Source organism: Onychostruthus taczanowskii, unplaced genomic scaffold, assembly GCF_017590055.1.
Source record: "Onychostruthus taczanowskii isolate IOZ18803 unplaced genomic scaffold, ASM1759005v1 scaffold12, whole genome shotgun sequence".
Classification (NCBI taxonomy): Eukaryota; Metazoa; Chordata; class Aves; order Passeriformes; family Passeridae; genus Onychostruthus; species Onychostruthus taczanowskii.
The window spans coordinates 15,785,628-15,813,623 of record NW_024498351.1 but is presented as its reverse complement, the minus strand read 5'-3'; the positions used below and the strand labels follow the sequence as shown (position 1 = coordinate 15,813,623).

Genomic DNA, 27,996 nt, shown 5'->3' with positions numbered 1-27,996 from the left:
TATATAACATGAACTGTACTCCCAGTATTTAATAGCATTTGGAATCTTACCTTTTTTTTTGCTTATTGGTGGTGAATTGTCTCTGGTTTTGTGGACATATGCTGACCTCACTTAGACACCTGCTGTCTTTGCCATGAAAGCAACATTGCCAGTGAGAGGTAGTATGCATTCAGTGCATATTGGACGTACACCCCTGCTGTGGATTACCTAATTTTCTGTCATAGCAAGTGTGTGGAGAATAGGAATATGATGCTGTATAAATGGTGCTTTGCAGAGGCAGGTTGGACAGATTTTCAGTCAGGTGACACTGGAAGCAGTATCAACTATTATTGCTGATTTGAAATTCGGGGGTCAGAAGTGTCACTCCTGCTTCAGGGAGACCTACAGGAGTTTTTCCCTGCTGCTTTCTAGATTGCTTCTGTGACTTATTTGAACATCATTTAAGGAGCAGTGATTTCTTCTGCCTGTTTTGTTAGGAATATGCATGCTGTAGTATTAGTGGTACTCTTTCACAAAAACAACACAGCACACATTGTGTTGTCTGATTTTTCTACTAAACTTTAGACTCTCCTGTGACACAGTTCCTGTGCAGATCAGTGTTGCATTTGTGTGGTTTAAAAAAGACCATCTATGGGTAGGGTCTGGTTAGTTATGGTTTGCATTGCTGTGGTGTTTGCAGATTAAATTCTTCCTGAGTATAAAGTAAAGTATAACATAATTCAAATGAATTAACAGCTTGAAGAACAACAAACCAGGTACGTTTACTGTGTTACCTGATCCAGTGCTTTGGTGTATTGCAGCAATGTTGCAGCAAAAAGCTAGTTGTGAAGTTTCAGACAGGTTCTTGGGTCATATAGAAGGCTAATAATAAAAAGATTATTTAAGGAACTGGAGAGTTTTAGTTTGGTATTTTCATTCCATCCCCTTGAAAAAACACTTGCTGCTGTATGTGTTTTATTGGGTCTGAACTTCTGATGCAAAATTAATGAGCCTTCTGTAATTTAGCCATCTGTCAATAGATTATTTACTGGGTTTTGGCAGTTGGCCGCTGAGGCTTCACTGAATAACTTCACAACAGAATCTTTCTGGTGTGCTTAATTCTTTCCCTGTATTAATCTATTTCTCTTCAGTTGTGATAAATTCAATATTATGACTGTTAGCAAGCTCTCAACCTCAAAAGTTGCCAGAAAGCTGTTGGCAGTAGTAAAGTCAGTTTCTACATTAAGAATAAATAAATAATAATGAGGCTAAGAATGAACAACATAGGGGAGAAAGTGGGATGGAGTCTCTTTCTGCCTGACAAAGTGGGAAGGGCTATCTTTGTGGTGAGGTGATACAAGATGTGGTTGAAGCACTGTAGAAGTGATATATATTCAAAGGAAAAAGGCTAAGGAAAGGAAGACATGAATGAAAAAAGGAAAAGTCTGTGTGTTGAGGGGGGATGTGACTGAAGAAGCTGGAAAATGAGAGTAAAGTTAGTAACATTTTGTCCTTGTGTATGTAAGAAGTAGTATCCAGTAGAGCAATGCATGGATATGTACATAGATACATAGTCACTCTAATTGCCTGAGAGCTTCTGGTAAAATAAGGGGTGCTTAATGCTGCAGAAGTTACATACCACTATCCCCAGGAGATCTGAGTGGCATAGTGCAGTGCTTGTTGGGCCCTGTGTGTAGCCATTGCTTCAGGGTTCCTTGAATCATTGTTTCTAGTAGCATTTACTGACCAGCTTTGGGGTAAAATGGAAAGGCCTTTGTTCCATATCATTGCCCTGGTTTTATTTTTTCATCACATCTAGCAGCAGTTTACCAGAAAAGTGAACAAGTCAGAAAATAGGTAATAAGTAATTACCTTGAAGCATTTTTAATCTCTTTACTGGCTATAGTTCATAGTTACATCAAAAGTATATATAATCTCTGGCAAAGTATAACCTGCTATCTAATAGTGAATTAAAAGTCATTGACCAGTGAAAGCATGAAACATGTATTTCTAACTGAAAAAGTCTTTATCCAGAATGCAATTACTTTAAATTGATTTTGACTAGTTGGCACCTTCCACAGAGGCAAAACAATTGTTGGAAATTTGTGCTGACAGTCATTCAGAAATTTAAATGTCTCTTGGCATAGACTTCATCATCAATAGCATTAATGCCACAAGGCTAGGTCAAGACTTGAGTTCAACAACTGTTCTTTGTCTCAAGTGGATTTCCACTTTCGCATATGATGTGCAATCTTCTTTAACCCATGAGGTGCTACAGATATAAGGCAAAAGGTAAAATTACCTTTCATAGCTCCATAATAATACAATTATCAATTGCATAATATGATATCTTCAGATAGTTGCTCAATTTACTTTCTTCTAGCTGTGTTCTGCAGTGCTGATTTTGCTTGTTCCAGTAAAGGCATTCTAAAATATTTTCTACTGAGATATATGCTGCGAGATATATGCTGCAGATTGGTGTGAATTGTGTGGCTCTAGTTATTTTCTTTGCATTTCTTTGTCCCTTGTAGGCTTATCCAGATGAGTCTCATTCCAGGTTTGTCTTCTCCGATGGTGTTGGTGGCTGTACTAGTTTCACCTTGAGGATAACTTACTAAACTGTAGAGATGTTTCTCAAGACATTTATATTGTATTAACCCGTTGGCTGGCACACTTCATCTGCGCTAGTTTGTGTTGTGTCTTGGTTTTGAGGTGATTTGCATCTTCTCTTGACAAACAAAAGCAGAATTTGCTACCGTGGGCAACCCCACAGAGCTGCCTAGGGCCAGTTCTTGTCTGTATTGGCTAGCATGTTGATAATGCAAGTTTACTAATTTCCAAATGAATGTTGAAATTCAGTAGGTTGTTTGGGTTTTACATTCTGAATACTGTTCTTGAATTTCTCAAAGACAGTAGCAATATTTACTTGCATCAGTTCTGAAATAAAATCAGTTGAGATACTGCAAGAAAGAGTTAATTTCACTTTGAAGTAAGAAATTGCTCTTCATTCTTTGAGTTTTCTTCACTGTTAGGCTGCCTCAGACATCTCTTGCCAACAGATTGCTAATGCAGAAGTGTTTCCTGAGGAGATATTACTGCCTGCCTGGGTTTGTTTGTTTTTGTTTTTTTTTTTCTTTCTGCTTTAGATGCTTGTTTTGCTTGTGTGGAACTTCTAGGGAGATAAGAGTGAGGGATGTCTTCTGAAGGCACTCTGATATTGGAAGAGTATGGGGAATGGCACAAGTAAGGCTTTTTTGTCTGTGTCTCACCTCCAAAAATCTGTCTAATCTAAGAAGGTGCTGCCATTGCTGTACCACAGATAATGCAGTGGTGTGATGGGGTAACACCTTGACAGCAAAACTCTTACACAGCAGTTGCCAGATCTGCTGCAGAGCTTTAGAAAGCAAAGGCTCAGAAATAGGTCAACAGCAAAGTTCCAGTGGAACTGTAATACATATAGCTGGCTCTGGCTGAGAGTGAACTTTTCCAGTTAATCTTGCAATTGCACACATCAGGTTGCTGTGTATTTTTAAGTGTGTATTCTTTGCCTTGAAACCTTATTATCATGATTTGATTGTTGTTTACTTTCTATTTTAAATTTCCATGCCCCAGTAATTTTTCTTTTGTTATATGTGCTCACTCATTTCTCTCCATCCATTAAATTTACTTTTCATCGTTCCTTTTGCATTTCCTCCACCAACATGATGTGAAATTGCTTTTAGGAGTTAAGTATCAACACAATCACTTCAGGAAGTGCACTTTGTGCGTCTGAGTCAGCTTCCCCAGTGTAAGTTTTCTGTCTGAAACATTGCTTCTATTCTGCACCTTAGCTGAGATGGATACTTTAGATAAACTTGGGAGCAAAGTTTAAATTTCTATGTGCAAACATCTAAATGCTAATTTATTTTTTAATTCTTGGTTCTAGTTTATGTTTAGTACTGGGTTCCTCAAGCTGTGTTTTCTCATCTGCTTGTTTATTTCACCTTTTGCTATTTTAAAGCTTTCTTACAGTTGGATAAAAAAGAACAAAAAGTGACCATCGATCAGCCATCTAAAGGAATAAGGAAAAATTACTCTTTCACAAATGAAGAAGTAAGACAGATTGATCGGGAAAACCAGAGGTTGCTAAAAGAGCTGTCCAGACAGTCTGCAAGGCCAAGGAGAAGCAGCACGTTGAAGAAGGTGTCTGTACCACCGCCTAGATTGTACCACAGTGCCCTCAACAGGCAAAAAGAGCAGCAAAGGATTGAAAGAGAAAACCTGGTAAGTTTGCAGTATGGGTGTGGATCAGTAAATTGAGAAGGACTATCTCTTGTCAGATGAGCTGTTGCTAAATACTTAGAAGATTGATGAGGCAACACATGGACATTTACTGCAGTAAGTTTTCAATGAATTTCCATTACTGTGGTGTTGGCATAATTGTTCCTATGGGTGAGTTTCTTGGATTTTTGGGGAGAGGTGGGAGTAGTGATGGGGTTTTTTTCAGATGGAAGTAGATTTTAGTTTATATGCATTTGCTCTATTTTGGTATTGTTTAATTTAAGAGGAATGACTGTTATTGTTAACACACTCAAAACACTGGATAGCAGTCTGCCTGTTCATTCTGCTTCATCATGACTGCTAGTTTCTCAAAAACTGGCTTGCATAAAATAAAACAGCATCAAACATTATATTTGAAATACAGAGGATACAAAGTCAATGTCAGTTCTGGTTTTTGACTCATAGCTATCTCTGTCTTTGAATATTTGTTGCACACTGATTGACACAGTGTAGTGGCAATTACAATGGCTTCTTTACTGGAAAACAAAAATTCAGACACATTTGTGGGGATATTGCCAGAGTTCTCAAATAATAGAAGTAAAACTGGTTTGAATAAGGTCATTTTTATTAATTGAATTGTAATACATACATGTAATGACGTATTCGTTATCTCCCATGTATTTACCAATGTATTTGAAAAAGGCATACAATTGTAGTTAAAATAATTGGAAAATGTATACTGGAAGTAATTTGTTACTTTTTACCTTCTCTGTAAGTATAGGTTGCAATTTCCTTTTCTGTACACATAGAGAGACAGATTCAACATGGAGAAAGTCTGATTGCCCTATTTGGGAAAAGCTGTTAGATTTTCCTTCTTCCAGCTTTCAGACATCTGGATTGTTAAAACTTTGAAAATTAGGAAACTTTCTTCCCAGCTCCACTAGACTGCAGTTCACATTATACTTCAAAGTCTGAAAGAATTTAGCAAAAGATATTGTTATAGATGTGTGATACTTGTCATTGGCTGGGGAATAAATGTGTTGAGGTTGGTAGGAGGGTGTTGATGGTGTTTATTTCAAATGTTGAAAACAGGTCTTGCTCTACCACACGAACCTTGTTAATATGTTTTTAGGTGGTGGGGAGGAAGTGCTGTGCCACAGTGCCTCAGGATATAACAGTTATATGCTGTACTGCATAACAATTGATTACAGTAAATGAATGTATAGGATATTTTAAAATACACTTCTTTTTACTCAAAGCCACAACCCCTTTCTCTTATCATATATTGCAACGTTGCTTCAAGATTGTCTTGCCTTTGCAAGTTTTGGATCAAAAAACGCAGCAGACCTAAACACAGTCATTTCACATATTGCTGTTTTTGTACACGTTAGAGATGAATGATGGTTACATGAAGTCCAAGAAATAGTATTGTTTATTTACTCATTTGTGGTTTAGTTGTTGTCAGCAATATGAATGAACGTGTCGGATATGAGAATTAATGTTAGGACATTGTGTTAGTTTAGGCTATAAAAGCATTTGGTTTATTCTTTTCCCCAAGCTCAGGATGATATATTCTGTTCTTTTCAGATTAGTGATTCATCAGTGCAGCTCTTCTCTTTTGTTTAACTTTGCTGACATTTTTTAGAAATTTTGTTTATGTTTTTATTCTGTCTGAAGTGTATGTACCCCTAGAGCATCACAGTTTTAACATACTGATTTTTTAGCACTTCCTTTTGAGATTACAGGTGTGACATACTTTTCTCTGAGACTGTAAATGAAAGAGCAGCCCTACCCTGCTCATTGGTGTTGGTTTTGTTTTTCTTTAGATAAAAGTATGTGTTTTTTGAACCTGTTTTCTCCTGGTCAGCAGCTTTCCTCACTTTCATAAATTTAAAGAGGTGGAATTCTGTGGAACTTTATCAATCTTTCTTTTCTTACTTCTTTGCAATCTTTTTTTTTTTTTTTAATACAAGGCCTGAGGGTACTGCATAGAGGGTGTGGTGTTTGATACACCTTTGTGAAACGTTTGTTGGAGAAGGATGCAGAGTTTTGTAAATAATTCAATAATAGAAATCTACAGCAGTAGTCTCTGCAGGGGATTAAAGAGTTTTGATGCAGAGGGTTTTTTTTTTTTTTGCTGGTTTTGGCACAGCTTTTATAATTTCTTGTTGTGAGGTTAACAATTTGTCTATGGAAAATGTTCATTTGTTCCACCAGAACATTCTTGGAGTAATGCCTGTACTTACTGTTATCAGAAAGATTGATTTCACTTGCAGGCATTTAGTATCAGAGATGATGCAGGAAAGTAAGTAAAATTTTAGAAAATTAGAGAGGAATCTGAATAGTTTTGTGCTCCCTAGCTTTGTGAAAGGGTGCCAAGAGGTACAGGAAATATATGTTGTTCCCACAGACTGTGTTAGAAGGAGCAGTGACAGAATAGAAAGATGTATTGCTCTGATGAACAGTAGTCTTAAAGTACTGATTAGCAATTTATGGAAAAAGCACAATTAGCAAAACAGATGACTGCTAAAATTAATGCCAGAATTTTGTAATAGCTGCTTTTGACTGTGCTTTCATGAATGGAACCTACTTCTGCTTGCTTTTCAGAGCAAGATCAGAGTGTGTCTCTTGCCAATAGAGGATGCTGTTGATTCAGAAAACATAGTACTCTTGTGTTTGAAAATAATTTCAATCCCTCTTCTTCAGTGGAAAGGAATTTAAGTGTGACTGATTTGTTACTTTGTTCCCATGTCTGCATATATGTGTATCTATTTGTATTGATACAGTAATAATTTTCACCAGTATAAATAAGATACCAAACTTAATAGACTATATGCCATTGAAAATTTTAATGGTTTATGTTGGTTTTTTATTGGTTTATTATTAATGTAATGCCTGGCATATACAGGTGAGTGTTTGGGGTCCTTGAAATACTGATTTGCAGTAATCATATCATTCTTCAGTAATTTCATCAGAACTTAGAAGACATTCATATCTCTGTGTTTTCTGGTGAGTTTTTTATCATTTTTATTAATTCTTACTAGGATTTAGTTGTTAGATGACCTCAGTGAGCTAAGCTGCTATGTTCAGTCAAGTTCCTAGGGAGCAGTGACCTTTTGAGTTCACATTGGAATTTCGCTGGAAGATCTCAGCAGCTCTGGTAGGGGCAGTTCTCAAACCGTAGCTCAGGAGGGATAAGGGTGTTCCTTTTTTGTGGATATTTGGTCTTTCCATGCATTCCTACGTATTCTTCCTGTACCTCATGCTGTTATGGTTCACTGCACATAAAACTCCATGTTCTTTATTTCCTCACATCTTATTCCCACAAAATGTACCCTAAGCCCTAATAGACCCAGCTCTGATTCTAGCATAATGACCCTTCCACACAAATTTAATAAAAAAAATCACTTGCTGTGTTTCTCTGCAAGGGCTCTCTCTTTTCACTTGCTGGATTTCCTGAGTCCTCTGTGCTGCAGATTTATTATTGCTTCTGGCCACCACTTGTTGCAGTCAGTGGCCTCTACCAGCACAAGGATTCTTCAGGGAGACTTTACCTTCTCATGCAGTCGGAGCTGGCTTTGTCCTGCTGGAAGTCCTGAATCTCCTTTAGAAATGTGTTTATTGTAGTGCCACAAATGAATGTGTATTTATTTGTCTCCATTTGATTTAATGGTGCAGATGTGCTGTCATAGTTGGGTGGGGAGTAAAGGGCAAGGGAGGGACAGTGCTTTTGGCCATCCCTCTACCTGGCTGACACCATGTACAAAGAATATTCCTTTGATCCTATGCTGCACCCTGCCTGCCCTGCCAACTGTGTTATGCTGCAACAAGGGAAATAACTTGTCAGCGTGGAAAGAAGTAGGAAGAGGGCCACTGGTTCATCAAGGTTGTACCTGGGCATACTGTACTTTCCTCCCTAGAAGTATTCCATACTGCTTTTTCTCTGCCTTCCCTTTTTCCTATCCCTAAGGACTATCCCCAGAGTTAGAGAGCATCACTAGGCCTTGGACACTGCACACTTATATGGCTGTGGAAAGAATACCAAATTGGTTCAGTCTCACAGATCTCAGATCTCAGTCTGGAGGAGAAATCTGTACAGAATGCAGTTGTGAAAGACAATGTAGTCTCGTGTGATCTCAGGAACTCAGAAATAATTGATGCATTGCTGCATTGCTGACTCCTCAGAAACTCAAGCACACAGAATTTTATATGATATTTTCACTTACAGAGTTCAAAGGTGTATGCCAAACCAAAAGACAAAATGTTGATAGTTCCTGAGACTAAAAAATGCAATGCCAAAAAGTTTCCATGGCCTTATCATAATGGGAAGCTGTCAGAATATGGGATTGGCACACAGATGTGCATGGCTAAAATATTCTAAAGTACAGAATTTTATGATGATAGTATTTAGGCTATAGGCTCTTCATGGTCAGATCTTATGGTCTTCAGATTCCTGACCCAGACTTGAGATTTCCATAGCACTGCTATGGTAATTATAATAAAGACTGACTAATTGGCATTGGTTAAAGGAAAATTTTGAACACTTTGCAAAGTGCTTAATTTTGTGGGATTTTCTTTTCTGTACTCTAACCTACTTTCCTTGTGGTGTTGCCAGCCACACATAAACTTGATAGCTGTTCAGTTAAAAGACTTTTCTGTAAATTGAGTACCTCTAAGAGTTTTCTGACTAAAGAGTTAAGAGTTTGTCAGGTTAGAGCTAGTTAATGCAACTGGCAATTAAGGAAAATTACTAATACTTGTATTGATAAGAACAGAAAGCTGTCCTTGAATGCAGTTATCTGTTTCCCCCTGTAGTCTGCAAAGGGACAGTGTGATCACTAACATCAGTGACATTAGAGGAGGCATAATATAAATAAATTTGAACAGCTGTCAAGGCACACTGGTCAGCTGATTAGGATTCACAGGAGGTGAAACTGAAGCCTTCATACTTTTAAAAAGTAAAGTAAACCAAGGAAAAATAAAATTTTTAACCTTCTTTCTGAACTCAGTTCAGGTGTTACATTTTCAGTGGGTTTTTTCCTTTTTCAACATAGCTGCAGAAGAGTCTGTAATAATTATGCTTTGGTTTTTTTTTCTTTTTCTGACACAGCTTTAGAATTACCCTCAGTGCTCTCCTGATGTCTCCAAAATTGAATTAGCAGATATTGGTTTGGCTCACTGTATAACACCAGTTTTTTGATTGTGTTGGGTTTCTTTGTTCTCAGATAGTTGGCTTTTCTGACATTTCCATCATTAACAATTTTAGTATCTTTATAGATACTAATCTATGTCCAGATGCCTAGATTGATAAAGGATTATCCTATTCCTAAAAGGTAGTCATGCCAGGAACACCTTCTGTGACTTTTTTTTTTTTTAATGTTCTACTTTTACTGTAAACTCAGTATTAAAGTAAAAGATGGGGGAAATGTAAGCCAGGGAAGTCTTTTTCCAAGATGAGAGGTCATCAATGATACGATACTGTATATGTTTTGAGCTTGAATAGAGAGCTCAGAGCACCTACAATGTAATTTAGAGCAACTAATAACATTCCTGCTGTTAGTGTCTGTTCCTCTTTTTTTTTGTTCCTTAAAATTTGATTTGGAACATATGTTTGTTTCTAAACACCTGAGTTATGTTCTGTAATCTGATTCTTTGAGTGTTGAGATCAATGATGAAATTTCTATTTACTTCAGTGATGCAGGATTAAGGCTCCAGAGATTTGGTACTTCAGGAGAACAAGGAAAGTGTCAGCTTTCTTCAGTTCATGTCTCAAAAGGAAAACATAAAGAATTAGTAAATTTATACATATGGCTGAAAAACAACATTTGCTCAAGGTACTTGTACTATTGTACCAGGTAGTTCTCAGATAAGGACCTCAAGACTGTAGGGTTGGTAATAAAACCATAAGAATCAGACTAGTTCCAGGTTACAGATTTAGTAGGTCAGGGCTGCCATTTCACTGTGCCGATGTGTTCATTTCTGCGTGCAGCAGGGCCGTTTTCCAAACGGCAAAATTCACAGCTGAAAATAGCATGGAAGTTAATGTGCCCTTGGTACAATCCACAGCAGAAGGCAAGGGAACCACAGGAGCTCTTTTCTCATTCTCTAGAAAACTTTCCTTCAGACACTGCTGCACCACAGTATCTGCTTTTTCTGTAGCTCGGGTTTTTTTCCCTTCATTAATGACAACTCAATACTTTTCAAAATACAGGCATAAAAGCAGACAATTTTATTTAAACTAGAATTAAGTAGGCATATATATATATATATATATAAAAGCCAGTGTGATCAGAATCAAGCTTGAAATTACTGCAGTGTTAAGGTATGCAAATTCTATGAGGCTGTTACAATTGAATGCAGATTTGAAACATGTTCGTCTCACAGGAAAGTCACTTGTGCAATTTACCTGATCTATTTGTGATGGAACTGAATGTATTGAGAGCTTCCATTTTTAATATTGAAGGTAAAATAAGTGATCTCTGCAAAACATATATAGTTGTATGAGGAGATGTGGATGAAGTTGTGAGAAAAATGTTGGCTATAACATTTAGAGACAAGTCTACCATTTCATGTTCTGTAACTGGCTTTAGTGAAGAGCTATTTCTAGCTGAAGTCCTTCCTTTGACTTTTGCTTACTTAGGTATTCCTGCTTACCATGAACTGGCTGGCACTTGATGCAAGCACTTGTGACATGTTACATCTGAGCCAAAGTCACTTGTCCTTTCTCTGTTGTGCACTCTGTGCAGGTTTCCGGTGCCCATGCATAAACTACCAAGAGTTTGTAGATTCCTATTATAGTTAGACAATGACAACTGACATCCTGTGAATACTATACTATTTCCTCAGTCACTTCTTGTAAATTTTTTTCCTTATTAAAAAAAAAAAAAATCAGTACAATCAGTACACGTAAGTGAGCAGTTTAATGGTGATAAAGTTTCTTGCCAGTACAAGTATATATTTAGACAATGCATCTTATAAAGAGAGTTATCTTTAGTACTTTGGAGACTTAGTGTAAGCACAGTTTGCATTCTCTTGTTGATAGGATGCATGTCACAAACTGGACCACCAAAGGTTGTGTCATTGCCTAATGTTCACAAGCCATCAAATGAACTGAAATTAGTTAAGAGAGGAAATAAATAGATGTAAGTGAGGCAACCACTAAAGGTGCAGTATATTAAAAATGTGAAGTTGTTAATTGGAAGTTGCATGTATCTGGGTATTTCCCAATTTGTCCTTTTATCAGGTCCTTTTTTTAGATTATTGAAATGTCTTAATAAGTTCTGTTTCAAGTAGAAATAATTATTCAGAATAGGAAATTGTGTCTTTAAAATACTGTGTAAGTAGTTATTCCAGTACATCACTTGCCACATGATTTCCAGGGCTAATTTCAACAAGAGGAAATGATGTCTGTATCAATAATTTCAAATAGAATCTCTTAAAATTAGATTGTGGATAAAATGAAGTCTTGTAGATGTTTGTGCTTTCCTTTTGAAATTATTTTCACAGAACGGGGGTCAGTAATCCTGTCTGGGCATCATTTAGAGCAATATAAAATGGTCTGTTTGCAAAGCAAAGATTTTTAAAAAAACCCCAAACTTCTCATTCTTCTAGAAATTTAAAAGGAAGGAGTAACCAAAGGTAGGATTAGAATAGTGGAGCCCATTTCTTCACTTCCTCTGGTGAAAGTCACCAAACAGACGTATTGTTTCAAATTGCCATAAAGCACAGAGAACTGTGAGGTACTAAAGATGTACCCAGTGTAGGACTGATGATGTGCAAGAGATAGTTACCATTTGTGTCACAACACTGTGAAAAGAACTGAATAGCAGAGTGGCCCATGCTGGTCACCAGTGGAGGAGCTCCTGTTGTGTACTGCTAAAAATTTTGGGGCTTTTTGCATAAAAGTCAAATATATAAAAATATAAAATACAAATATTAAAAAAAATATAAAAAGTCAAAATAAAAGTCAATTTGTGACTGTTTGTTTTGCAGCATCTTGTTCATTCTTTCTCTTTCTTGATGACATTTTTCTTCAATGTTAAGGCTTTCCTGAAAAGACTGGAAGCAGTGAAACCAACAGCTGGTATGAAGCGTTCTGAACAACTGAGGGACTACCACCGCCAGATGAGCTACCTGACTTCTTCGCCTTCTCTAAGAAGGGCTAGATCTCCTTTCAGCCAGCTTAGTCCTCCAAGTAAGTACTTTGGAGTTGCAGATTATTATTTCTTTGCAATATATTTTTATAATTCAGAATTGTGAAGCACTTACTTGTTAAGAATAGCAAATATGTTCTTTGTCATCTTTAGATTGATTATCAAATGGAAGTTGTCAAAATTATTTTTCTAGTCACCAAAAATGATTAGTATGTGCATTGCTTTGTTGCCATCCTAAATTTCTAATAAATGATCTTGTCAATCATTTTTCCCAAGAATTAAAAATCCCTGTAGTAGTGTTTCTCATTTTGCCAGTACCCTTTATTGACGGAAGAAGAAGAGAAAAACAAACCCGACCAAAAACCCCAAAATAACATCAATGAATGTTCAAATTCTCATTCAGAAAGTTTAGATCTACTGATAGTAGCCCTGTCTTTCTCAGAAGTTCAGTGTGTAAGATTGGGAAGTAGACAGTGTGTCTCTATAGAACCATATATTTCAAATTTATGAACCAAAGGCTTGAATTTTTTCCTGATCATTTGTAAACAACTCATCATCAACTCTTTTGCAGTTGTATTCAATTTACTGTGTTTTGGTTTGGTTTATTTGATTTATTCTGAGAGCTAGGGTAATGAGTGTTGCAGTAGTAACACAGCATAAGCATTCTCCCTTTGTGTGTTAACAGGAGGAACTTCAAGATCATCCACTGTACAAAGTGCACTGAGCCAGAGAAACGAAAAGCCCATGTCTGATTCAGCCAGTGGGGCATTACAGAGACCTAAATCTACTAATGTTTGTGCTGCTTGGTTATAAGTGTGTTCTTTCCTTGTGTACTGAGATGATACTCAAACTTCTATTTTTAGTGGTTTTGTAAATTCTATGTGCAAAAATATTTTCTGCGTTGTTCAGTGATTAAAATGCATTGCATTTAGAGTAATTGCTTATAAAATGGTCTTAAAATGGTATAAAACACTTCTGTCAGTGTTTTGCATGACAGGAAGAACTTATGAAAGAGAACGAGGTATCTAAATGGACACATTAAGTAGAAATTTAACTATTACTCTCAGATCATAAGTGGAATTTGTATCCATAACATGGAAGGACAGAATTGCTGTACTAGAGGTGCAAAATGTAAATAATTTTTTTAAAATATTAATACTTTAAAATAATGCATTACACTTACAAGCATTTGCATAATTTCTGGATTGTCCTTGCTTTACATCCTGGCTTTATGTAACAGCCTTCTGAATTTTGATGTTCATGTTCTTGTGACTGAAAGAATCTTTAACAGCAGTGTGACAAGGTGAAAAGCAGATTGTGTATTCCTCCATAGTGAGCTAGAATACTGAGGTGAAGAAGACGATGTTTTGCCACTGTTAAATGTTCAGCACCTGAAGTGTGTTTTGTATGCAAGGCTGTGTCTCTTCCAGATCAAAAGGATTTTGGAAGTTGTACTGGACTTTGGAAGACATACTGGGATCTTTATGTAGGAAAGAAACATCTGATATTGTCTGAACAACAATAAAGACTGAAGTAAAAAGCAGTTTCGGATTTAGTGTAAACAAGTAAGTTCTGGTTACTTCTCAAACTAGAGAATACTATTAAGTAAGGGAAATAGTTCATGGCCCTGCTTTGCAGATGTGTGCTCTTCTCAGTGCAGAGATGTAAACTTGAGCTGCAGGAAACATCTTGAACATTGATTTTGGGTGACTACTAACCAGGATTTATGGGGAAAAAAAGACAATAGAAAAAAAAGTGTTGTTACTTTTCTTGACCCGTTTTAAATGTCATGTTCATATCTAATATTTGTAGTAATGTCAGATAAGCTCCAATAGCAACATCCATTTACGAGAGGAGTAAAACTTAATGGTGTTGGTAATCACAATAGGAGGTGGTGTGGTTTATTTCTATACATAAAGGCAGACTTTCAGTGAGCTTGTTTTGTACAACTGTAGCCTTATAAAGAGCACAAATGGTGATGCCACTGTCTGTGGATATTGCTGAAACTTTGCTTGCTTCCCCAGCTTCTTCCCAGGAAGGAAATCGATGTGTTATGGATAAAGAAAAAAAGCTGTATTTGGTAATGCTGGGTCTTTGACATGAAAAGTGTATTATTCTTTGCTAGTGCTTGCATGAGGGCTTAGGCTTTCAGGTATTCTGCATTGTAACACACTTTTTACTCAGTCCTTGTGATAGTTTGGCAGAGCTTCTTCACTTGGTGACCCGCATATCCAATTTAGCTATTTGACAATACTTGGAACTTTTAACTTTAGGCAGCATTGTGGCAAACAGATTTGTATTGCAATTATTATTCATGGTTAAGAGCTGTTAGCAATTTCTTTGTATAGTGCTGCTGTATTTATTTCTATTATTGTGCTAATGAAAATTATTCTCTATTTAAAGGTTTTTGTCCTTGAATGTGAATATCAGAGTAACAGTTTAAATACTTCTGAATGTTCATATTATAATTTTTTTTCTGTGAAGAAACTCACACAATGGATTACTTTTAATTGCTTCATCTTATTTAACTTCGGTATGAAAGAGTGTCAATTTTGTATGTCATTTGTAAATCATAAGAAATAAAATATTTAACATGAATTGTCGTTGCAGTGGCCTCTTGCTGATTTTTGTAATTGATATTAAGGTGCAAAGAAGGTTGAATAGCTCAGTGCGTAGAAAAACATAGAAAAATGCAGATTTTCCATTGTTCAGGTGTTAGATGTAAGGGAATAATGGCTTTGTCATTGGTTTTCGTTTGCCTGTGAGCAGCTCTTGCAAAGGTATAAAAGAAGTAGTATCAGTTGACTGTGACAAAGGGAGTTCAAGTAGCAGTTGCAGACATCTACGAAGTCTTCTACTTTCCAGCCTCTCAGAGCTGATGGCTGCATTTTAGGTTACAATTTCAGCAACTGTTATGCTGAGTGCCACTGACTCAGGGCAGAGCTGCTTTCAGAAGAATGATTAATTCCTTGACAGTTTTGAATCCTGACCACAGGTATCTTTATGGAGAATACTGCCTGCAATCTCCCACACTGCACACTGGCTTTTAAGCAGAAATGAGCCATTTACCTGTGTTTCCCATATGCTTCATTTCATGTACATTCTCTTAGCCCAGTGACATTTTCCTGTATTGATACCCCTTACTCTCTTTTTTAATAGTCCTTAGTCTCTCTAGTTTGCCTTTTTCTCTGGAATGTAACTTCTTTCATTTACACTTACTTGAAGTTTCTTTGCTTTCTCTTAATTTTCTTACTCAGATATGCATTTCCCCTAAGTTTTTGTATCTGCCTCATACAGTGTCTCTTCGTAGCCAGCTTAGATCTTCCCTAGCACATCCAAATGCCACTTACAGCCTTATCAGTGAGCTAAAGGAGAACTGGATAGCTGGATTGTGTCAGCAAGCTTCTTCTAAAAAGCTGTGAGGAAAGTGCAGAGGAAAGGGAAAAAGGAGCAGAAACTGTGGCAGAGTTTTGAAGGAAAACTAATGAGCTTTGAAAACCAGCAGAAATATCTTCAATCTTTGACAGATTGCAACCTTGGTTATTTACTATGGGAAAGAAAATAGACCAGGTATCTAGAAATGCAAGTATTTAAGAGAGCAACCATGAAAAAGGAAGCTGAAACTATCAGGCCAGGTTTTGTCCTGGGACAAAAAAAAAAAAAAAAAAAAAAAAAAAAATCCGTATTTCGTTAATTTAAAAACAGTCTGTCATTTTTTGGACCAGTATTTCCCAAATGCTTCTTTTTTTCAAGTGGATAGATGTTGTTCCAGACACTGGTTAGTGGCTGGCACCTGCCTTCAAGGCGAACAGAGCTGCTGGTCTGAATCTGTGGCAGACAACCAGAGCCTCTCATGCCAAGTGACAGTGAGCTAGGACTTAGCTGCATCTGACAAAGGTTTCAAACAGGAAAAGGATAACTGGAAGCTATGCATATGAAGCAGTAAAAGATGAAGGTGAGATGAAAGTTTATTTGATGTTACTGGCTTAGTCTTACCCCATTGCCCAGACAAGTTGTGGACACCCCAACAATGGAAGTGTCCAAGGCCAGGAACTGAGCCTAGTAGACAGCATCCCTGCACATGGCAAGGATGTTGGATCTAGATGGACTCTAGGGTCTCTTCCAACACAAACTATGCTCTGATTCTGAGTTTTTTGTCCTAGGTGGATACAAATGCTTGTCTGTATGTAATCTAACTGAACAACTGCAATGGCCACACCTCACTTTCCCTCCTCTGCCTAATCAGCCAGCCTGTTCTTCCATGCATTCACAACCCTGCAGCATCTAAAGTTTAAAAAGTGTATTAAGCGTGTTCTGATCTCACTGCTAATTAATAGTGCAATGTGTTCATAATGGTTCAACGTGTAGTTATTTTAATAATTCTTGAGTATCCAATTCTAAACAATTTTTTCAAGTAAATTAAGCAGTAATGACTTCACTATTCAATGAGATGCTTCAAAGTTAAGGGTATTATAAACAAATTATACAAGCAGCTAAAGCTAGGTGGAAGCTTATCTCTCAGATCTCTGGCTGCAGTATCCTTAAACTGAATCCACTTGGTTTTGCAGTTGTAGAATTATCAATAATCTCAACTTCACCTACCTAAAGCTCTATTAAAAACTTTCAAGAGACAGCCACTAACAGTGTCCTGATTAGCACATCACCTTGGAGGTGCTTGTAATGTGCTCAGTGTACTGAAAACAACAGGAAAAAATTCATTAATATATTAATTTATTTCATTTCAGTTTCAGTTCAATTGAACATCAGAGCAGACAACTTTTTCCTTTGTGACAATACAGGGAATTTTTGAAACACTGTATTTCCATGTTTTACAAAGTATGTCTGAAAAATCAGATTATGGTTTCAAGCATATTACTGTATAGCTTGTCAGGGAAGAGGCTACAGTTAGGAACTCAGCCTAGTGCTTTAGTATAGTTTATGATTTCAGACATACTTTTCACCTAACATATTAAAAAATAGAGCTTTAGAAGAAAACATGATTTTAAGTCATGTCATCACAGTGTTGGGTAGCTAGAGACATTACTTAATAAATATTTCTGACAATCTATTAAGAATTCACAATATTAGATTTTAGACTAGGTATAGATCACTTATATTTTGTCTTTAGACAAAATCTATTACCTGCAATTTGAAGTATAATATATACACAGGTTCCAAAACAAATGGTGGAGGAATTCTCATAGAAAATGTAACTGTGATGTTGTGGACAATTTTTTACATTAATATGTCCTTATCTCTGCCACGTACGTTACTCAAATTTTATTCTGTTTCCCTAGGAAATATTTTGTTGTCCATTACATCACAAGTTCGTATATTTAAAAAAGTTGATTGAGAACAATTGAACTACTGCATTATGATGTTATGTCTTAGACATACTTCTTGATTTCATCATAAAGTACTAATACAAAAGCTCCGCCCATGCCTCTCAATACATTCGACCAGGCACCCTTGAAGAACGCTTTGGATCCTTCATCTTTAGCTATCTTCCTCCAGCAATCAATTGTGCCCTTGTACATAATATCAGCTGTGGAAACAAACATAAAGGTTAGAAGGCTTGAAGTTATACAGCAAGTATGTTTCAACTGTTGTATCTTTAAAACAACAAGGAATAAGCGAAGTACAGCAAGGATTTAAAATTCAGTAATCAATTAAGGAAAATTAATTCTCCATAGGAAATCAAGTAATTTCTCAGTCCTTTAGATCAACATGATAGAAATAACCAGCAATGTGTTCCCCATAGATTTTTTTAAAGACTCCAATAAGGAAGGTTATCAATTTTCCATAAGACGAAAAAATACCCAGTATCTTATCTTATTCTGATGAAGAAAAACTTTCTGCAGCCAAAACCACTTATTCTTACCTCCCTTTCGGCCAGACTGCATCATCATCCTACGTCGCACAGTATCAAAAGGATAAGAAACCAGCCCTGCCACTGCAGTGACACTCTGGGCAATCATCCAGCTCACTATGATGTGCACATTCTTTGGATCAGGCAACATACCTGTCATCAAGAACAAATGAACAGAATCAGTACAGAGGGAAAGGGCTGTGGGAAGCATGGCTGTAGAAGGAATAAGCACCCACCAACCCCAGAGTCAATCCAAACCCAAGGCAATTCAGAGCAGCAAGTAGAGGGAGGTAGGAATGCACGTCAGAAACACCTGTGCACATTTCTAGCTCTGCACTCAACTGGTGCTGAGCCAAGCCCTGCTCGTCCTTGTATTGCCAAGTGCCCTAGAGCGCCTTTACTGAATGGATCTTCCCTTGCAGTCACTCCTCCATGAACTTCTTACCCTTGGCCGTATCGTATACCCCAAAATAGGCTGCTCTGTAGATGATGATGCCCTGGACAGACACACTAAATCCTTGGTACAAGCCCTTCAAGCCATCAGACTTAAAGATCTTGACAATGCAGTCGCCCAGGCCAGAGAACTCCCTCTCAGTGGCTCCTTTGCCCACATCAGCCGCCAGCCGGGTCCTGGCAAAATCCAGCGGGTAGACGAAGCAGAGGGAGGTGGCTCCCGCGGCACCCCCGGACGCAAGGTTTCCTGCGAAGTAGCGCCAGAACTGCTTGTGCTTGTCCACTCCGCCCAGGAAGATCTGCTTGTACTTGTCCTTGAAGGCGAAGTTAAGGGCCTGGGTGGGGAAGTACCGGATGACATTGGCCAAGTTGCCTCTCCAGAAGGAGGCGATGCCCTGCTCCTTGGGGATGCGGACTATGCAGTCCACGATGCCCTTGTACTGCTTATCGGCCGTGATCTGTTTGCTGGCATGCTGGACCTGCAGGGAGGAAGGAGGAGGGCGGCACGGTGAGAGACGGGCACCGCAGGGTGACCCCGCACGCTGAAGGGCACGGACGGGGCCGGCCCAGCTCCCGGCACCGCCAGGCGGTGCTCAGTGTCCCGGGCAGCTCCCGCGTAACCGGAGCCGGCCGAACTCCTTCCCATATTTAGTCACGCCGGGCAGCGCCCGCCGAGCCGGCACCACCTGTGGCGCGGCACCGCCGCCCCCCGTCGCCCCCTCACCTGCAGCAGCAACTTCACTCTCTCGATGGGGGCGACAGCCGTCTTGGAGACGGCGGCGGCGATCCCGCCGGCCAGAAAGTCCTTGACGAAGCTGAGCGCTTGGTCACCCATGCCGCGAGCCGGTCCGACAGCCCCGCCCGGAGAGAGGCAACGAGCGGACGCTTCCCCACCCCGCCGGACAAATGTCCCCGCGGCCCGCGCCGCCCCGCTTATAGCCCGCGGCCTCTCGCGATAGGAGGAGGCGCCCCCCCGGGCCGCGGGCATTGGCTGCGGCCCGCCGGGCCCGCCCCGCCGTGTTCCCCCGAGCGGCGGCCGCGAGGGACGCGGGGCCCGGGACGTTTAAAGGGCAAATTAAAGTTATCTGGTGCCTGCTGGGGAACGCGGTGTCACAGCATGTGCCCGCTGTATTTATAGCTCCCGGGAGGCACCGGAGGGAAGATGGGGAGCCGGCAGGAGCGCTTCAAGCCGTGTTAAGCGTTCCGTGCGGGCGAGAGGCAGCGGCTGAGGGCTGAGAGCCCGCCCGGAGCGGTGTGAGGAGAGGAGAGTGCGAGCAGCGCGCAGGGAGTGCATAAGCCTTGCCCTCATGCGCGTGGAGTCACGCAGAGAGGGCCGCCATGGGTGTCGTGCCCAAAAAGCAAAGCTCCCCAGGGATGCACCGCCAGCCTGGAAGGTGGTGCTGTGTTCAAAGGCATCAAGCACCAGGACTGGACTGGACCTCTCTTGAGTCAAGGCCAGAGAGCCGCTTCATGCTGTACGCACTGTGTGGGGCTTGCAGGCATCGAGATCTTTAAATACCCCAGCATGCGCTGGGACTCGGCTTTCCCGAGGAGGAGACAGAATGCCTTTCTGCATTGTACCCTCCTTTCACCCCTGCAAGGTCAGACCCTCGCAAGACCCACAGGCAATCAATCCCCTCTTCAGAGAGAGAGAGAGAGGGAAGGGAGGAGACTGGAAGCCCATGCCCAGGCAAGCTGAAATTGCTTGACTGGCACCAAGTGTGAAAGAAGAGTAAAGGCTGTAGTGAAGCTGCCTTTACGCAGCATCTGGTTCTTAGAAAAATGTTTGGGTCGCAAATGAAGATGAAATGGCTCCCCCATTAGTTCCTTATCTGTTCTTTCTGGCTGACCCCCATAAGAAAACAGTGGTTTATGATTCATTGACTTAGTTGTGTGGAATGGTTATGTAAAAGGCAGTGCAGGAAGGTGTAGGTGCATACCAAGGAGTTTGCCCTACAGAGCTAATAAGACAGAAAAATGTTATACCAAGGAACTCGTAAGGGTCTCTTTTATTTTGGTAATATGGTATCAGTAATGAAAATAGAATTCATCTTAATGAGATGCTAAAATCTTGGCTGTTCCACAAAAAGACATTCTATACAGGGCAGTGCATCTCTTCTCACAGTGTGTGTGTTAGCATGAGTCAATGGGATGGTACATTTGATCCCGTCTCTCTTGCCCTCTGCTGCTCTTAGGTCTGTTGAGGTCTCTTCTCATGAGCCTCAAGTGTGAGAAGTGGATGCCAGCTGTGATTTCCAGAAGCACCCTTTGTACCTTGGCCTCCTGAGAAGATGGAGCTTTTCCCCAGCTTCTAAGAAAGGGAACAAGAGCTACCCACCAAAGAGATATTTTCCCAAGCAAGGACCAAAAGCAGGTGCATAGGGGATTCCCTAGAATTAGGCTGAGTTGAAAGGAGTTTTATTTAACATATGTGGCTGCCTGCTACCTTTGACCTTTCCTTTTTTCCCTCATACTTCACTCACCAGGTCTGGTGTCTCCTCTTTTCTCAGGAAAGCAAACACCCCTTTAACATTTTGAGGCTTCTGCTGCTGGTTTCACACAGACCCCTGGGATAATGATGCTCACAGCTGCTGCCTGACTACACACACTGGTAAGGTCTCCTCAGCGTGTGCACTCAGGTGTCGACCCTGCCGACTGGGGTGTGGTGAGTGGGAGATGGGAGAGTGGTGGTGGGATGCTGCTGGGGAGGAAAGGCGGGGGGGTCTGAAGTAAGCCTGGAGTGGGGGTCTAGCCTGAAAGGATTGTTTGCCAGCCCCTTCCCCACCATCTTTGATTTAGATTGGTGGAGGGTTTTAATTATTTTTTAGGTTATTTAAATTGTTGGTGCTTTTAAAATGACATTTTAATAAAGTCTTTATTACAAGAATTCTAGTTAGTTTTTGAAGCTGTTGTTGGGTATCATCATCACATCCAGAGAGATTGTTTCATCTGATATTTCTGTAGCAGTAATATTGTTTAACCATAACTGTCAGTATTTAAAGAAAGGAGTGCATAGCAAGTGAGTTGCTACTTATTCTGCTTCTGCTCTCCCTTCTCTGAGCCCACATATCTATTTCCAGGAGATACTTTGCTTGCAAACAGTTTTAACAAAAGCAGGGCTGGACCAGGACATGTGTTGGCTACTTTGAGAGTTATTCTTAATTCATTTAATTTTTGCTCCAAATGCCTGATTTGGATCTTTCCTATGTATGATGATGAGGGGCAGTTTGCTACTTAGTGTAGGAGTTCAAACATATTCTGTAAGGAATTTACTGCTAACTCTACCTTGAGCATAAGCATTTCCAGAACTAGCTGGAAATGTCTTTAAAAAAGCTAAATAACCTTTGGTTTTCATACAGTTAGTTGGTGTTTGTTATTCAATATTCTGATACTTTCCTAGAGAAATGGTTAAAACAGTCCTGAAAATGCAATGTCTCTGAATTATTGAAAGCAATCTGTCAAGCTTCATCTTCCTTAGATCTTTGCACCTTTGGATGGATTTTTTTTTTCCTAGACTGAGTTTGTGGGTGGTCTGCACTGCTGACATAGCATAAAGACACTGCATTTTGTTCTTAACAATTCTGAGCTAAAAATAACCTAGATCTACATTTTTGAGAGAGATTAGTGACTGCATTGTGCTTTGGTGTGTGAATAGCCAGCTTGAAACACTGCAGGAGATCAACTTTTCCAAAGTAGTGCATATCCTTGATAACTTACATATCCAAGACACTGGAAACCTTAGCCCTGAGGCTAGGCCAGACACAAAATATAAAAGCTTTTCATCAAAAGTCAGCAGTCCGAGCCTGATGGCAGACACCAGGGGGAGCACAAGAAATCAGTCAGAACATCCTGACTCCCAGCCTAGACAGAGGTGAGTAGACAGAGTATTGGGAAGATGCCAAGAAGAAATATGTTGTTTTTTTCAGGAATGATTTGTGGAGTTGTGGTAAGTTCTCATTTTTAAGATTGATGCATATTTGAATTCAGAAAGAGGAGAGTAAGAGACCCAGAACAGAGCTAATTGAGGCTAAGGGTTGAAGAGGAATAATGATGTTGGTGATGACAAAGGAGATCAAGAAGGACAAAATAGTGCGAGCTTTGAGTTTGTTTTGGGCAGGTATTAATGAGGGTTATTTTATCTGGGCGTTGGTATTACCTGTCTTAAGAGCTTATATTGAGCTGGAGAGAGGGAAAATTGGACAGTAAGTGTAAGCGCACTTTGAGAAGTGTTAGTGCTGGAAATAGCAGTAAGTGTCAAGGTGTGTTTGTTTATTAGAGCATGTCTGTAATGTGAGGATGAGGAGTTGGAGGAGGGTCAGTATTTCGGAAGAAAACCAAGGAAATGGATAAAAATTAGTATGAAACGGACCAGGAGTTTCTGTTGTAACAGGACAAGCATGGGGCATAGAAGTAGGAGGAAAAAAACACCCAGCCTGTGACACAGAGAATAAACTTGTAGGAAGTGAGCATATTAATATTTCCTTTGGCAAGGATTTGTTCCTTCCTCCAAGGCCGAGGATGTTCAGGAAGAGAGCTCTTGAAAAGTGCTTCATTTAACTTGGAAAAGTAGGAAGAAAATCTATAAGAATGGCACAACTGGAATGGAAGACAGTTAAATGGTTGTGGATGAAGTAAACCTGGTCACAGATCAGCCAGGAATTTGAAGCTGGGCAGAGTTATGTGTTTGGCAATCATACTTCGTAATTCATAAGATAGGAGTGGAGAGTAAGAAACAGAGCAAATCTACAATCAGTTTGTGCTAGAAAAGAAAGATAAAGAAGGAGGAAGGGGGCTGAGATTGGATGGGATATTCTCAATCTGATGAGATGAAAATAATGGAAAGGGCAAGTGAGATGATATGAGGAAGGACATGGCAAGCAAGGGAAAAGATCAGAGAGGAAGGATGGGGTAACAGAGGTCAGGGAAAAGCAATTCTTACTGCAGACCATGTCAAAAGAATGGCTCTTTCAGGGAGTAGAACACGAAGTGAGAGGTACAGGGGAAATGAGTGGGCCAAGGCAAGGAGACATACAGGTGACTGCTACAGAGTGCCACCAAGGACATGGAAGCTTGGAAGCTTCCTGAGGATGAGTGTGAGAAATTGTGAAGAAGGGAAGAAAGTCAGTTGAAATCACAGAAGGCTGTTCAGGAGGAGCTGGCTAACTGGCTGGCAGTTCTTCAGAGCAGAAAAGAGCTGAGATACTTCTCAAAGGCAGACAAAATGTGATGGGGATGGTGAGGGTAGCCTCAGTGTGAGAGTAAGGGGTGGGATGGGATGGAGAGAATGGAGGTCTCTGTAAGAGACTGATTCTGCAGAGTCAGGCAAGGGCATCCAGAATGTGTGGACACTGGGATTTAATAGGTGTGTGGGAAATATTTAATGTGTATCTCCCAGCTGCAGCAACTGAGAAGAAAGGAGAGTGGACCAGGTAGAAGGATAGAACAGGAATACAAGAAGGGCCAGTTGAGCAATGGTAAAGTCTAGAGAGTGGGAATAGAGAGGTGTAGGTGTGGAAAACAGCACCAAGGAGGCAGCGTGAGGGGTAGGGCTCATTGCCTCAGGTAGATTGTTTAAGAAACAAGAAGCAGCAGCTGAAGAAATAAAAAGGGAGAGAGGAAACCAGACTGGGGGAGGTTGAGTAGAGGAGTACAGAAGTAAGTTGCAGCAAGAAAGCATGTGAGAGATGTGGAGAAATAGCCCACAGGTGAGGTTAACCAAGACAGACTGAGTCTCCCTGGTCTGCAGTGACTGGTTTCCTCTTGTGCATGTGTGTGGACAGGCATGTTATACTTTTGACATTCCCTGTTGACTGAACTAATAATGAAAGTGTGTATGTTAACTGAATGTCTTCTACCACATCAAAAATTGCCCTGGTGAAGGCAACTTACCTAAGGTTAATATGTTTTTTTCAATTTTTAGTGCTTCATTGGGCTCACTAGTGGCCACTCTGAGGTACTGGAGAAGGCAAAGATCACTGGAAAGAGTGGGGTGTGAAGAACCAGGGAGAAGGGAAACAAATCAAGCACCAATACTGCAGGATTTGGTTCCTCATCAGAGATTTGTTTATTTCACACAGGTTTCAGATTCTTAGAGCAACAGAACTAAACCAGCAGCTATCTGGTACTCAAACCAGACAAGCACTAATTTCTGCTACTCTAGATGTTTGAAGAATTGCAATCACAGTCTTTATTCTGAAATTAATTTCACTTCTCTATAGGACTGTACAGTAAATGCTTGGTATGCTGTAGACACAATAACACTTCTGCTAAGATTCAGAACTCCAGTGGTTTTTCCTCATAGGTCTCAACACACCTTGAGAACAAAAATCATCCTTTATGTCACAGGTGTGCATTACAGTTAGTGGATTCTACAGTCTGTCATAAACATTTACAGTACTCTAGAATATCTATTAATTGATCATTAATGCAGTCATGACATAAACATAACAGTACACAATACAGATTTTGGTGAACTTGTAAAACAGAGGTATTATGGACAGTTTGCAAGCCACGTATATAAGCAAATTAATGACTTGTTAGACTCCATAATAGTTAATTTACTACTTATTAGCTCTTCTTTGGTAAATATATTTTGATATAAAGCACAACTCATTATCCTCAGACTTCATTTAGGAAGAAAAGACAAAGACAAGTGAAATGACTTTCTCAAGGTCATTTTGTCAGTGTGTGATATAGTAAGGCATGAATAGAGCTTTCCAAGTTTTGCCAGACCTCTTTTGCACATGCCATTGTATTAAAAGTCAAGATTATATTTGTTCCAATAATACCACTAAAACTTATTCAAAACAAGCCTAAAGAAAAATTTGAAAGCCTACTTTGCAGCTGGAAGTAATGTTGTACTTTTTTTTTTGGTGTAGATCTCTGCAGAAAATAATTTCTTGAGTAATTTCCAAACATGTTTCATTACTTGGTGGAATGTATATCCCTTCTTGGATTCAGTGATTTTCAGGTTTTGTGCTTCCAGGAAAAAAATAGATGCTGAGAGGATCTGTGATGTTTATATATTAATTCTTTTTAAAAATTCTAGTTTAAACTAATTTTGCATGGAAGAAATGAGATCTGGAGAATGTTGTGTTCTGTGCAAAAACTGTGACCTTCAGGGCAAAGTTTGCCTCCCAAGAAAAGTCTATACTTCCAGGGTCTTAATTGTTATGTTTGATAGATACTTGAGGCTTCATTTTCCCACTTGCTAGCTTGAAATATTCTATTTGCCGTAATTTTTTGTCTTATTTTCCTGAGATAGAAGTTGTGCTAAGAGATAATTAGCATTGTGCTTTGCTTTTCTGCATGTTCCAGTTCATTGCCAGCGATATGCCTGTCATGGTGTTCACCAGATCTCTTGGAAGGTGTGACAGCTGCCAACAGTATCAGCAATGCCTGGGCAGGTGTGTGTCAGAGCAAAGCCAGGCTATGGCTGAAACCCTCTGTGTTTTCCATAAGACACAATTTTCTTTTGCTGCTAGTGAGTAACACACCTAAGCAGTAACATTTCAAATGTGTTTTGTGTCCTTATCAGGAAATAAAGTTCTTCACCGAGTTTTCCTGCTTACCTAGTGGGGTTTTTTTAATGTTTGTTTGTTTCCAAACTGGAGAAATGCTGGGTTGGGTGAATGCAGAATTCAGATGCACCTGCTTAAGTTCCATGACCTAGAAAACAGGTCTGATTTGTTTTCAGAGCTTGGCAAAACAAAGCTATTAAAAAGTGAAAGTAATAATATCGACTGTCGCCCTGATTTTGTAAGACTTTCTTAAGCCTTCTGATGTTTGCATTCTTTCAACAAACTTTCTCACACACAGTTCTGTAAATAACCTATGTTTTGCATTCTTTCATGGCGGGGGAGAGAATTGATGGGCCCTTGGTCTGTCCAGTGGCATTGGAGAGGTGGCACTGTCACCCTCCAATCCACTGTCACCTTTGGAAAACTATAAATGTTGGAGTCAGAAAATAAAGTTCCTCTTTTTCTTCCTTTTTGTTCCCCTCGAGAGCAGCAGTGTCTGTGTCATCATTTCGTGCCGTATCACAACAATCGACTTTTCTGACCTGAAGTTTACAAGATGCTCTTCTTCAGAAAGTCTTCTGGGTTGGAAGAAGTCTAGTATGACACCCAGCCCACTTTGTGTAGTGCAACATTCTTTACATCATTTGTGCAGTCCCCTGTGTGATGACCCCCATGTTCAGCTTTCCATAGCTCTAGTGACTCTTGCTTAGTTTTCAATTGCCTGCCTCTTCTTGGAGTTGTAGGGACTTGTTCTTTCTTCTTAGGTCCACATAAACCAGTAATTACCATTTTAAATCATTCACACAACATTGGTGCAAGTCAGAGTATATAAGGAAATCTCATGTAGCGTTTCAAGTAGTTTTATTTTCTATTTTGCTCAAGCTTATTCTTCTAAATATTGTCTTAGTATAAATCTTAATGGGATAATGTAAGTCATTGCTCTCTTCAATTCAAGTTGGTCTCTGCTCTTTTCAATACATGTTTTTATCTTCCTTCATGTTGCAGTAATTTTGGAGTATCTAAAATTATTTAAGTTGATCTTATGTTATGTTTCTTTTGTTAATCTTCTGGTTTCTATTTTCTACATTGTTGCTGTGTGTGATTTAACTGTTCTAGGTGTTTTTAAAATCATTGTTTCAGACAGATTTGAATTGTTAAATTATTTAAGTGATTTGTTTTCCATCTGCTATTTCTGACATCTGGTTAAAATACAATAATTTTCTTTTTAATAAAAGTGTCAATATGGTTAGCCCTTGCTCAAGTTGTTACGTCTTCATTTTCAGATCTTTTGTAGAGTTTCTCACTGTGATTTTACTCTAGACTAGTCTTTCTTCTGTGAAATAGTTCATAATAGTTCATAATTTTCTTGCTGACAGTAATTTTATTTTCATATGTTGTAGGAAAAACTGAAATGATTTCTGACAGTAGTATGTATTTAACAGAATTACAGTTTTGTGCACAGTCAGATAACTGCACTGCAATAGCAAAACAAGGTAATAATGTTTTTATAATATAGAAACAACTTCATGCATTAAATGTGGATGTAATTTTTACGCATACTTGCTATAGCTATAAGCACAACAGTTTTAATAGAATTACAAGCTTATTTTCAAGTGAGAAATAAATAAATTGTATTACTTAGTGAATGAATCATCAAGTTTTTGTCACCCTACCCTGGTTGAATAGACCACAATAACATTGTTGTTATAATTCAAATTATATTGATTACAATGCCAGAAATGTTTTTTTAGTAAATTGAAAT

At 39.2% G+C, this 27,996-nt stretch overlaps 2 protein-coding genes and 1 long non-coding RNA gene across 4 annotated transcripts in view; 2 read left to right on the top strand and 1 right to left on the bottom strand.

Annotated features, from left to right (window-relative positions):
- CFAP97 (cilia and flagella associated protein 97) overlaps positions 1 to 14,987 on the top strand; it is a 30,997-nt gene extending 16,010 nt beyond the window's left edge. For both annotated transcript variants that reach the window (XM_041427794.1, XM_041427795.1), the window contains exons 4-6: positions 3,980 to 4,242; positions 12,283 to 12,433; positions 13,078 to 14,987. In XM_041427794.1, coding sequence (XP_041283728.1) covers positions 3,980 to 4,242; positions 12,283 to 12,433; positions 13,078 to 13,205 — 542 coding nt within the window. In that variant the 3' untranslated portion in view covers positions 13,206 to 14,987. The remainder of the gene's footprint in view (positions 1 to 3,979; positions 4,243 to 12,282; positions 12,434 to 13,077) is intronic.
- Positions 14,988 to 17,106: 2,119 nt separating this feature from the next.
- On the bottom strand, positions 17,107 to 19,641 carry SLC25A4 (solute carrier family 25 member 4). Its single transcript, XM_041427796.1, has 4 exons — positions 19,439 to 19,641; positions 18,707 to 19,193; positions 18,274 to 18,414; positions 17,107 to 17,937 (listed from the first exon to the last, which is right to left on the bottom strand). The coding sequence occupies exons 1-4, from the start codon at positions 19,547 to 19,549 to the stop codon at positions 17,780 to 17,782; spliced, it is 897 nt and encodes a 298-aa protein (XP_041283730.1). The 5' UTR covers positions 19,550 to 19,641; the 3' UTR covers positions 17,107 to 17,779.
- Positions 19,642 to 20,365: 724 nt separating this feature from the next.
- Positions 20,366 to 27,441, top strand: LOC121348383. Its single transcript, XR_005954368.1, has 4 exons — positions 20,366 to 21,088; positions 21,225 to 21,325; positions 26,032 to 26,120; positions 26,725 to 27,441. It is a non-coding gene; the product is annotated as an uncharacterized LOC121348383 (long non-coding RNA).
- The last annotated feature ends 555 nt before the right edge of the window (positions 27,442 to 27,996 follow it).